This window comes from Brassica oleracea, chromosome C4, assembly GCF_000695525.1.
Source record: "Brassica oleracea var. oleracea cultivar TO1000 chromosome C4, BOL, whole genome shotgun sequence".
NCBI classification, from domain to species: Eukaryota; Viridiplantae; Streptophyta; class Magnoliopsida; order Brassicales; family Brassicaceae; genus Brassica; species Brassica oleracea.
This window is the reverse complement of record NC_027751.1, coordinates 35,113,394-35,124,497: the sequence shown is the minus strand read 5'-3', so window position 1 is coordinate 35,124,497 and position 11,104 is coordinate 35,113,394. Positions and strand designations below refer to the sequence as shown.

Here is an 11,104-nt window from a genome sequence, read left to right as displayed (position 1 = left end):
GGTTTTACATCGAAATGTTTACGAGTGATTTACAACGAAAGTATTTACGTGTGCTTTACATCGAAATCATTACGTGGGCTTTACGACGAAATCTTACGTGTCGTTTACGACGAATTCTTTCTCTGCGCTTTACGAGGAATATATTTCGTCGTAAACGAGTCGTTTACGACGACACCTCCGTTACGACGGAAGTTTAACAACGAAACGTCTTTCGAGGTTAATTCGTCGTAACACCCCGTTTACGACGAATTTACAACGAATACTGCCCTCGTAAAAAATATGTTTTCTTGTAGTGGTAGCCTTTTAAATTATTTCTAAATTACGTATTCAGATTGTTTTAGAGTTATTGGTTAATAGTAGAAGATGCATTCAACCAAAATACAGAGAACGTTGAGATGGAAAATATCATATTCCTTAAATGTATAATATAACATGAAAGTTTGATTACAGATTTCTAATCAACGTAGATTGCGTTACAAACCGTGGAATACAATTTTCACTATGACATTTGGGGCTTTGCAAATATGACTCAGAACTTGAACTCAAACACAAAACTAAACCATGTTTTTTTTGGAACTTTCACTTGCCTCTTTCACCCCCAAAGTTCAGATTATTTACGAAAATACCATCACTTTTTTTTTCTTTCGAAAATGCATATTTTATTATATCATCCTCATCTTCCTCAAGTATTCACAAGATTGCAATTGTCATCAATACATCAACCACAATGAACAACCAATTTGAATCTCTTAATGCACCTAAAAATCGATTTGCTCTCTTTCTTTCTCAAGATGTATCACCAGGAACTTACGACCAATCCTTGAAGGAAACTTTTTTTTAGCTTCATCGAAATGACAAAGGGTAAGTGAAGGGATCCGAAGTGGTTTCCTTACCGCAGATAACATTATTGGTTCCTTTTAACGATCCAACTAGGTCTTTTTCAGATTTTTTCCCTTTACTCAATATTTCTACGCATAATAACTCAACGAGGTTCACTTCAGTTCCAGTTGTTCAACTAGTTTAATCCAGTAACCTATCAGATTTTACTAAGTTATCACTGTTATATATAAACATGTATCTTAACCGCTTCGTAATGGTTCAACCTTTGTTTGACGTCTCGTCCATCATCTGACCCGTACTTGTTGTCACCATGCTTCTTCTTCCAGCTCAAACGAAACTTCACTGCATCTTCTCATTACTTAGTCACTCAACAAAAAATCCCTACATGACCAAGTAACAAAGAGAGACAGCTCAGTCTCCCATCCAAACATCCAGTACAGATAGAAAATGTTAGTCCTGCTAAAACACCATTGTCATATACTGATCATCTCGACCAAGTAACAAAGAGAGACAGCTCAGTCTCCCATCCAAACATCCAGTACACATAGAAAATGTTAGTCCTGCTAACACTTTCAGACTGCACAGTGACTAATCGGCCTATCTCCTTGGCCAGAAACACACTTGCTGCCAACCAAGACTTTACTTGGCCTCATTTCCAAGTGCCTTGTACTTCACGCAGATCACCATTAGCGGTCATGAACCGTTAATGTCGTATAACCGTCAGTTGCTCCAACACTACAACAAAACATAGTGAATTCTAACCAATTTTCTGACCACTTAAGTTGGTCAAAACTGTTTCCGACCATAAACTGATCATTTAATGACGATCTAAATAAATGGACAAAAAGTGGCCGGAAATTACTGACCAAAAAACTGGTTAAAAAAAGTCAATAATTTGTGACTGAATTTTGATCACTTTATAATCGTCAGAATTTTGGTCAGAAACTAATCAGAAAGTAGTCAGGCATTTGTGACTGAATTTTGACCACTTTATAATGGTCAGAATTTCATCAAGAATAAATGATCACAAATTCGTCAAAATTTTTTTATAACAATGAGGTCAATAAGCGGTCAGATTTTCGTAGATTAAATTTGACAGTAATACGTTAGAAAATGATCAGGAATTTTTGACCGTTTACCGACGATAATTTCTGACGACTTTTATGACCATTATTTTGGTCAAAAAAAATTAACTATTTTCTGACCAAAATAAATTTCTGACGGAACTTTTCCGACGACTTTAAGTGGTCAGAGATTGGACAAAACTCGTTGTTTTGAACAATTTCTATCGGATTTGATGGTCAGAAATCAAACTTTTCCTTGTAGTGCAACTTTCATGGCCATGGTCTTTATAAACGATAGGGCCATCCGAAATTCATGCTATATCTCAACTGCTCCAATAATGCCGGTCATGCCACCCATGACCCCTTGGCATTCAGAAATATTCCCATACTTTCTTATTCTTTGGTCTGAGTTTCTTATTTTTTGGCCTAAGTGATCACCGAGAGCAAAGCCTAGGGTCACTCCAAATAGGTCTGACAAACACAGGCACTAGCATGGATCTTTCTATTCATTGCTCTACACTAGTGTGTGTTTGTTTGCCTTAGTACTAAACAGTTTTTGTTTGCGCTAAATATCGTCCTAGATCTTTATATTCCAAGATAAACAATGTCTTTGGGCGGAGAAGAGAGAGAAATGCAATAATAAGATCTTGACCCGATCTGTATGAAAAGATCCATTCGTGGATTTGTTCTTGATGAAGAAGGAAAACGCAGCACTGAAGACGAAAATATGGTCACGGAGTTCAACAATTCTACCAGAGCATGTTGGTTCATCTCAGGGCCTGCTCAAACATACTGGAGGCCCTAGGGCAAAAAAAAAAAATTGGCCCTTTAATATAACAAAAATTTTATTTTTATGATAAAACCAAGTAAGACTATAAGCCTGTTTTTCCCTAACTTCTTCTATTTTATCTATTAGGTTGTCTAGATTAATAATTACTAAGTACATTTCTATAACAACTTTTTGTATAAAAATCTCATAATAGTGTACTTCTAAATATTACGCATGTTAGTCAGCACCGGACTACCATATAATTATGTATACGTGAACGTATATAAAATGTTTATATAATGAATATTATAAATTTTGCATAGGTTAAAAATACGGTAAGACGTTATAAAAACTACAAATATAGTTTAAAAAAAAAACTACAAACATATCACTCATTTTATTTCAATGTTAAAGCAAAGAAGGTTTACAAAACAAAACAAAAAGATAAAATCAATCATTCATTGGTTCTAATTAAACGATCAAATTTATTTGTTTTAAAACGAGTAAGGCCCATAAAGCCCAACCTTCTTTTAAAATAATTTTGTTGTCTGCTTCCTTTATAACTTAAAGAACAATATTATGATCTGTCGATAATTTGGGTACATGGGCCCCTTTGTTTCTGGGCCTGGGGCGGGTGCACTGCTCGCCCTTGTCCCTAAGCCAGCGCTGGTTCATCTGTGAGAATCTACAATGGCAATAAACATGTGCATTGTAAGATCACAGAGGGGAAAATTGAGCATAATTTGGAGGGTTTGCGTTTGCAAGAAAAGTGGCAAGGCATCCTAGAGCAAAGTAAGTTTCGAGCATGAATAAATCAGCTGGGGGGATTGCTGGAAGAGAAACCAAAAAACGAAACAATAAAGTCAGATCAGGTAGAACTCATTTGAGCTTAGAAATGTTTCAGTTTCGTTATCGACTCTGAAGTGTGCAAGTGCTTAGGAAAAAAAAATGAATTACATACACAATCTGTACAAAGCTTATATACACATCTGAATACAATTGTTTAACTTAACCGGTTCCTAACGATCACCAGAGCAAACCGGATATGATACTTCAATATTCCCAAATAGCGATTACAGATTCTGACTGAATGTTACAATAGAAGCCTCAAAAGTTGGAAGATGCACACAGCCAGCCAATTCATACTTTGGAAATACATTGGTTCGGTGATCATCTACGATTACAATGCCCTCCATAAAGAGTACCTTTTTTCCACGGTGAGGGTTGAAGGGAGCCCTTTTTTTCCCATAACGGATCAGAGGTTGAGGCACCAAATAGTTAATGTCTTTTGTCGAGAACCATAAGAGCATTTTGCAATAGTTGTCTTGCTTTCCTATCTGCACTACACCCAGAGGCTTCCATTTCCCTGAATATTTCTGGAACCTGCGATTTTAACCACCAATTCCTGACAATCTACTCAGTGTGGTGATCGAATATGCAATTCAAAAGCACTAGCAAGGCAGGAACTACATACCTTTTCATACTTCTTTGCTCTAGTGAATGCTTTCATAAGTGTACTATAGGTAACCACATCGGGAGTGAATCCCTTCACAAGACAAACTCAACCAGTTGAGCATAATATTTAACGAGAAAGGTATTACTAGTTGAATGGACGGTACACGAATTAGATATAATACATACACTTTCTTTAATATGGTGATAAATAGATAGAGCTTCCATGTGCTTCCCAGCATTTCCAAACGCATTGATCAAAACATTCAGCATAATCAGATTTGGTTCAGTCCCCTCCTTCTCCATCATCTTTAGCACTTTTACTGTCTGTTTGCATAGTCCCTGCGTATGTATGACTTGAGTTTCAGGTCATCAAACCGAGAACAAGAAAGCTAAGGAAAACCAACCTGTTGAGCATATGCATCAGCCAAAGTACAAAACATATTAGCTGAAGGAGCGACACCTTCCGACTTGAGTCTACCCACAAGTTCCTCGGGGTCCTGGAAACTCCCAAACTGTCCAACAATCTCAACTAAAGCTGCATAGATAGCTCTCGTATCTCTTCTATCTTCTCTACATTTTATGGACTCAAAACTTTGACTTATCATGTTCCAGCTCCCTTTCTCTCCCAACCGCGTTATAAGTTTCACAAACATCCTAGGGTCAGGATAAAGCCCCTGATCCTGCATCATCGTGAACAGCTCAAGCGCCTTATCAACCGCACCGTGATGACAATGCCACCGTATAAGCGAGTTCCAAGTACTAATATTCGGCTTCAAATCACTAGACCTCTGCATTTTCCGCAAGACCTGTAACGCTTCATCTAACTCTCCGTACTTACCAAACGTATCGATGATGCTGTTGTATATCTCAACATCCATCGGCAAACCAATCTCGCTAATCTCCTCTACAATCCCTAGCGCTTTCTTCCACATACCATTGTCTCTGTAAATACGTATGATCTTCCCATAGACGAAAGAAGTCAAAGGAAACTCTCTCTTCTTCATCTCATTAACCACACGCCACGATTCCTCCAATCTCCCAGCGCCAACGAAATAGTTCAAGAGAATCTCACACGTTTCTTGATTCTTCTCAACGTTTTCAAGTTCCATATGATCCAAAACCCTAAGAGCTAACTCTAGCTGGCCTTTTCTCAAGTAGCCGCCGAGCAAGGCGTTGTAAAACCTCAGGGGGTAGCTTCCGTGGAGACCGGATCGAATCACTTCTTGGAAAAGAGCATCAGCTTCGAGAGTCCTCCCGAGAGCAGAGAGAGTTTCGATCAAAGTAACGTAGGAACGAGGATCCGGATGGGAGCCGAGCGAATCCAATTCGGCCAGGAGAGACATAGCTTCGTCGATTCCGCCTGTTCTGCAGCGATAGCGAATCCAACGATTGTACTTTGAAATCGACAGTTCCTCAGTGACTATTTGGCGCGAAACTGGGTGGTTAGAGCAGCCATTGACGGGCCGCCGCCGCGAGCATCTGGAACTGGAGCTATTAAGAGTAGCAGAGATTCTCGTCGGAAGTGGAGAAACTGGGACTCCCGGAATTAGAGATCTGTACGTACGAAGAGACATCATACTTGGTGAGCAGAGTAGGCTCTACCATCTATCTATGGCGTGAAGGGAAGAAGCAAACCTCGATTTGTTGGAGACGACATGCTTAGTAGGCTAATGGTTTCGAAGCGAATGCATATCTTATCTGCTGATTAGCAAAGTTTTATTAGTGGAAGCAGCGTGGTAAGGTCCCAGATTACAGGAAATCCAGCTTAATGAATCTTCATAAAGTAATATCGTGATTGTCGAATAGTTTATATAATCTTTTTTATTAAAATAATATTATAACAAATCAGCTTTATAAAAAAAAAAAACTTATGCTTTAGAGTAGCTTATTGATTAAAATTTTGAGAGATTTTCATTATTTTTTTCAAATTTTTCCCTTATTATATTTAGTACATATATTTAAGTTTTTGTAAATTTAAAGTTATTTAATCATTTATATAAGAAATTCACACCTTTTCTTATTAAAAATAAAATTTGATCAATACTATTTAGTTAAAAGTTAGTTTAGATTATTTAGAGCGTAAATAACAGTAAAAATTTTAATACTCTGTCCGTTTCATTATAAGTGTCACTTAGATATTTTCCACACATATTAAGAAAATAATTGAAATGTATTTATGTTTTTCATCTAATCGACCAATAATATTTGAGATAAATAAGTTTATTTATTAGATCCATGCATTTTACAATTAATATTCGGTAAAAACAAGTAAAAATTGCATTGAAAATCTAAAACGATATTTTTTATCTAACAAGAAAAAAACTAAAATAACACTCTTTAAAAAATGGAGGGAGTAATGAAGATAAATTCTACCTACCGAGATAGTATTTCATACTTTTTGTTCAAGTGATCAAGCCTGATGAGAATGAGAGAAATAGGTTCATCTGCTCTAATAGATGGTTGACACGAGTTTAAAACTAAATATCAAAGATGGATTTTATTCCCTTTTATGATATCACTCAAATTACCATAAGAAATGACTTTTACTCTCTCTACTCTCTCAAATAAAAGGTTCGGTTGTAATACTTAGGTATCAAATCCACATTGTTCAAAAAAAAGAGATCGAATCCACAAAGAGATAAGACACACAATAGATCCTAATCAGCAGTGATTAAGCTAGGTAAATTAAAAACAGTAAATAAGCAAGCAAAGCGAACAAGGCAGTTGTTGAGTTGGTTGGTTTGAGGTTTGTAAACAATTATTAGAAAGCGCTAGATTTACGGTTTCTATTCAGGTAATCAGGATTATAGAGGTATAGAATATTTAGGTTGTCAATCCTAGAATTCGATTTATAGTGTAAAGATATCCAGCTTTCGCATGTGAATCTTATGTTTTGACTAAGTCCAATATCTCAGCTTCCGCTTACGGATCGAACGTCGATCGATGTTTTCTTAGACAAACCTTAACGAGTTGATCGATAGGTACTAGTATTGTCTAGATTAGCTTTCACTTGTTTCTAGCAATACTAGATCAGATAATCAATTCTGGTGTAGAACTTAACGTCGTAGTTATCCTCTCTCTTTTTTTTGCTCATTAAAAAAAAAGGACAATTACGACGTTAAATTCTACAACAGAAGTTGTTCACAATCCTAATCCTAAGTTCAAGGTTCTAGTTAGCTACTCTAGAACACATGCATTAACATCAATTCCTTGAAATATATTTATCACCTTAGCAAAACTATATTTTGGGCTAATTCCTCATGACCTATTTGAACCCTAAATCTAACAGATGAATTACTCGGACATAACAAAGTAAATCATAATCATAAACATAAATTACATAAATAGAATAAAGTTAGAAATACTGGAGTTTCAATACAAATCTCTGAAAGAGTCTTGAATTTTCTCTCCAAACTACTAAAAACCCTACGTATTGTCTATTGTGAAAAGCAGAAAGTATGAAAAGCGTGTGTTGTCTAGAACAATGGCAGATCACATAAATATTAGGTTGAATCGGCCAGAGGTATTTCTGTAAATGTGGGTGACTTGGAATTTAAGTGGGCTGAAAACCTAGTCGGGTCTTGCGCGCTTTGCTGTTGATCGACGGCACAGGATGTACATCGATCGTTGTTTGTCTCTGAATGTTGACCTCTGGACTGGTTCGATGGTCAGCTACGGGTTTCCTCTCATTTTATCTCTAAAATGCACTAAAATCACAACTTTCCTCCAAAACACTCCTGAACCAGTAAATATGCTAAAAAGACTCCAAAACGGAATAATTATATCTTACTACGCTCATATATCATGGTTAAAAGCAGGTAAAACTCATGGTATATCAACATCCTCTGACTTACTCTTTTGCTTGTCCTCAAGCAAAACACTGAATAATCTTTATGAAAGAGGTTTGAAAACAGCAGAGACTCACACAATTTAATAACTCACTATCATCACCTCTACTATGTTGCAAGCTACATCAAATCAATTTCAACTTTAGAGGTATTCTATATATCATATCTTAGCTTAGCAACCAAATCTATCTGACCAACAATTTGGTTCATTTTTTCATTTTTTATTTTTTGTAATAAGTATTTTAAACTTTATATTTGAGATATTTTATTTGAATAAATTATTTTTTTCATAATAAAGATTTGATTTGTCGGCTGAAAAATATTTTCAATTTTTCATTTTTTATTAAAAACTGTCAATTTTCATCGATTTTATCAACCCAAATAACATTAATCTAAACCAATATATAAATTGTGAAAGCCCATTAAAAATAAACAAAAAAAAAATTCTAAAAATTGGACATGTGTCAACAAAACCCACAATCTTCCACATGTCATAAAAGAGAGAAAAATCTATACTTTATATATATATATAATTTAAAATTGTTTTTTTTTTATTCATTTGATAGTGGTTAGTGACAGGAGTGCAAGTGTTTTTCATTGAAAAAATTCAATAAAAATAGAATAAATAACTGATAATTGCACAAAATTAAATATAGTTAAGGTTAAAATATAAAATAAACAGGAAAAATGTGTAAATGCATGTGTTGGCTATGCTTATTGTTTGTCGTTGGACTATTCACATATGTTTTTTGTTTTTTTGTTTTTTGAAAAGTATGTGACGTGTTTGTTATTGGTGCCTTTTGAATTGATTCATAATAGTGTGGTAGAATTGTTCTTTTGGAGTCGTATAAATTTTCCTTGATAGATATTTGTTTGCTTTTCGGTTAAACCATTGAGTTTTTAATGTATTGTATAAACGTTGATTTTATGTAGTATGTATGTTTGAGAAAAGAAAGTTAGACAAAAAGTAATTGTAAAAGAGTAATAATATTTTTATATTTGTGGCCAACATAAATCTACAGATAATTGTTATTGTTGAAGTACATAAAAGTATTTGGGATCTAATGTTCATATGTTAAGCAATAAAAAGTGATTCACCACGTATCAATTGAAGTAGATGAATTTTATCATTTGCTTATAGGAATAACAGTTCTTGTATCTCTTGTTGATGTTGTTTGGATGACATTATATTATAACATTCGTTGCTTGTAAAGTGATAAAGTAACACTTAAAATTTTTAATTAATATTCCATGCAATATTTTTTTTGTAACTTGGCTTTCATATATTAAAATGCATGAGAATTAAAATGTTTACAAGCCCAAAGCTAGTTTAAGTAGGTAAGCCCAGTTTTTGTTAAACCAGAAATCAGAAATCAAAAGAGTAATTAAGCCCATTAAACCAGTTGATGCCCATTAGGTAGGAGGTTACGGAGAGTGAAAGTTACGGAGTTTGCGAAGAGCAGAGCGATCGTGAAGAGTCCCGATCATTCAGTTGAAAACCAAATTTGCATCAACTTGGAGCTTATTGCTGGATTAGATGGTCTGAAGGAGGAGATCATGTTTGTGACTTGAGTGATGACGTTTTTTGTAATGGAGTCAGTTGAGCGGAAGACTGAGCGGTGAAGACGAGAGTTGCGTTCTGTCCAGATCGCATAGATCGTTGCTTGCCAGGCTATGATCACAAGACGACGATGGAGCTTACCCGTTCGAAGGGAAGTCAGTTGTAGGATGGTTTGGTCCCAGGCAGGTAGCGCTTGAAGAGAGCATCGACGGGATAGGGCCGTCCAAATTGAGAGGGAGAAACAGCAGTTGAAGAGGAGATGGTTCCTGGATTCAGGCTCAGTAGAACATAGGAGACAGGTTGGGTCTGTTTGCAATCCCCAACTAAGTATACGGTCCCTAGTAGGGCATCTGTCAAGGATAAATAGCCAAGTCAAAAAAGAGTGTCGTGGGATCGATCCAGAGGACCAAACAATATCTTTCCATGTTACCGCTGGTTGATCTCCTCGCAGCAATCGGTACACTTCTCCTGTTGAATAACACTTATTCTGCCCTGTAGTTCCCATTCATAGTAATCATCTCCATCTTGCAGTTGGAAGGTAGTTAAGAACGTGAGAAATTGAAGTTGATTGTCTGAGCGAGCATTTGGTAGACGCCACACACCGTTCCTGCACAGACTGGCCAGAGTTGCTGTTTTGGCTATGCCTAGACGTGAGTTGCCGTGAGGGTTAAGGAACACTTGCAGATTACCGAAGGGAGACCAGTTCTCAACCCAAAACTTACAGGTGCGACCATCTCTCACTCTTAGCTTTATCCAAGGGTAAACTTCACTTCTGAGCTTGAGTAGTTTGTTAGCGAGCCAAGAGTGCTTCCTGCTAGGTTGAATTGTCCAGTAGTTACTAATGTCCCCATTGAGAACTTCATCTCTGAACCATGCTACCCAAACCGAACCCGCCTTGAAAAATAACATCCAAATTAGCTTAAGACAGGTTGCTTTGTTCCAAGTTACCAAGTCTGTGATTCCTAGGCCTTCATGCTCTTTCCTACGAGTGACAATTTCCCAAGAAACTCTTGCAGTGTTGCGACCTTCTATATTGCCTTTCCAGAGGAACATGCTACAGAGGAAGTTGATTTTGTTGATGCAGGCCTTCGGCAACACAAACGAGGAACACCAAAAATTTGTAATTCCCGCAATTACCGTTTTTATCAACAGCAATCTGCCCGCAAAAGAGAGTGTTTTGACTGTCCATGAGTTGAATCTTGACTTCACTTGTTGGATCAGCCGCTCGCAATGTAGGAGATTGAGCTTTGTTGTGCACAGAGGTACCCCTAGATAGCGAACCGGTAGAACGTCGTGTATCATTCCCGTCGATGCCTGGATTGTGTCTATTTCTGCATCTGTAAGACCAGACGAGAAGAAGCTTGTTTTCTGTAAACTCACCTTAAGGCCTGACCGCTTCTCGAATTCATGAAGCACTTGAAGGACCCGTTGAACAGAGGAAACTGAACCATCTATAAAGATCAGGAGGTCGTCCGCAAAGCAGAGATGAGTAAGTTTTGAAGTGTTGCAACGGTCATGGTATCCAAGAGTCCCTGCTGTAGCCGCCTCTTTAAGAAGGAGTGAGAGA

General features: G+C 36.7%; 1 protein-coding gene across 2 annotated transcripts; it reads right to left on the bottom strand.

Moving 5' to 3' along the window:
* Positions 1-3,592: 3,592 nt before the first annotated feature.
* On the bottom strand, positions 3,593-5,884 carry LOC106343071 (putative pentatricopeptide repeat-containing protein At5g36300). 2 transcript variants are annotated; one of them, XM_013782199.1, is made up of 4 exons: positions 4,533-5,884; positions 4,315-4,467; positions 4,148-4,219; positions 3,593-4,078 (listed from the first exon to the last, which is right to left on the bottom strand). In XM_013782199.1, exons 1-4 carry the CDS (start codon positions 5,703-5,705, stop codon positions 4,016-4,018), a joined length of 1,461 nt encoding a protein of 486 aa, XP_013637653.1. In that variant the 5' UTR covers positions 5,706-5,884; the 3' UTR covers positions 3,593-4,015. The 2 variants fall into 2 exon arrangements, with proteins under 2 accessions (XP_013637653.1, XP_013637652.1); XM_013782198.1 differs by having other exon boundaries at positions 3,593-4,056; positions 4,533-5,882.
* Between the last annotated feature and the right edge of the window lie 5,220 nt (positions 5,885-11,104).

What these genes read in the sequence shown, in the direction of transcription:
- LOC106343071 (XM_013782198.1), bottom strand. Translation starts at nt 5,705, where the DNA reads ATGATGTCTCTTCGTACGTACAGATCTCTAATTCCGGGAGTCCCAGTT. An exon ending in CTGATGCATATGCTCAACAG is followed by an intron (nt 4,468 to 4,532) that starts GTTGGTTTTCCT and finishes ATACATACGCAG; the next exon opens with GGACTATGCAAACAGACAGT. An exon ending in ATCACCATATTAAAGAAAGT is followed by an intron (nt 4,220 to 4,314) that starts GTATGTATTATA and finishes TGTCTTGTGAAG; the next exon opens with GGATTCACTCCCGATGTGGT.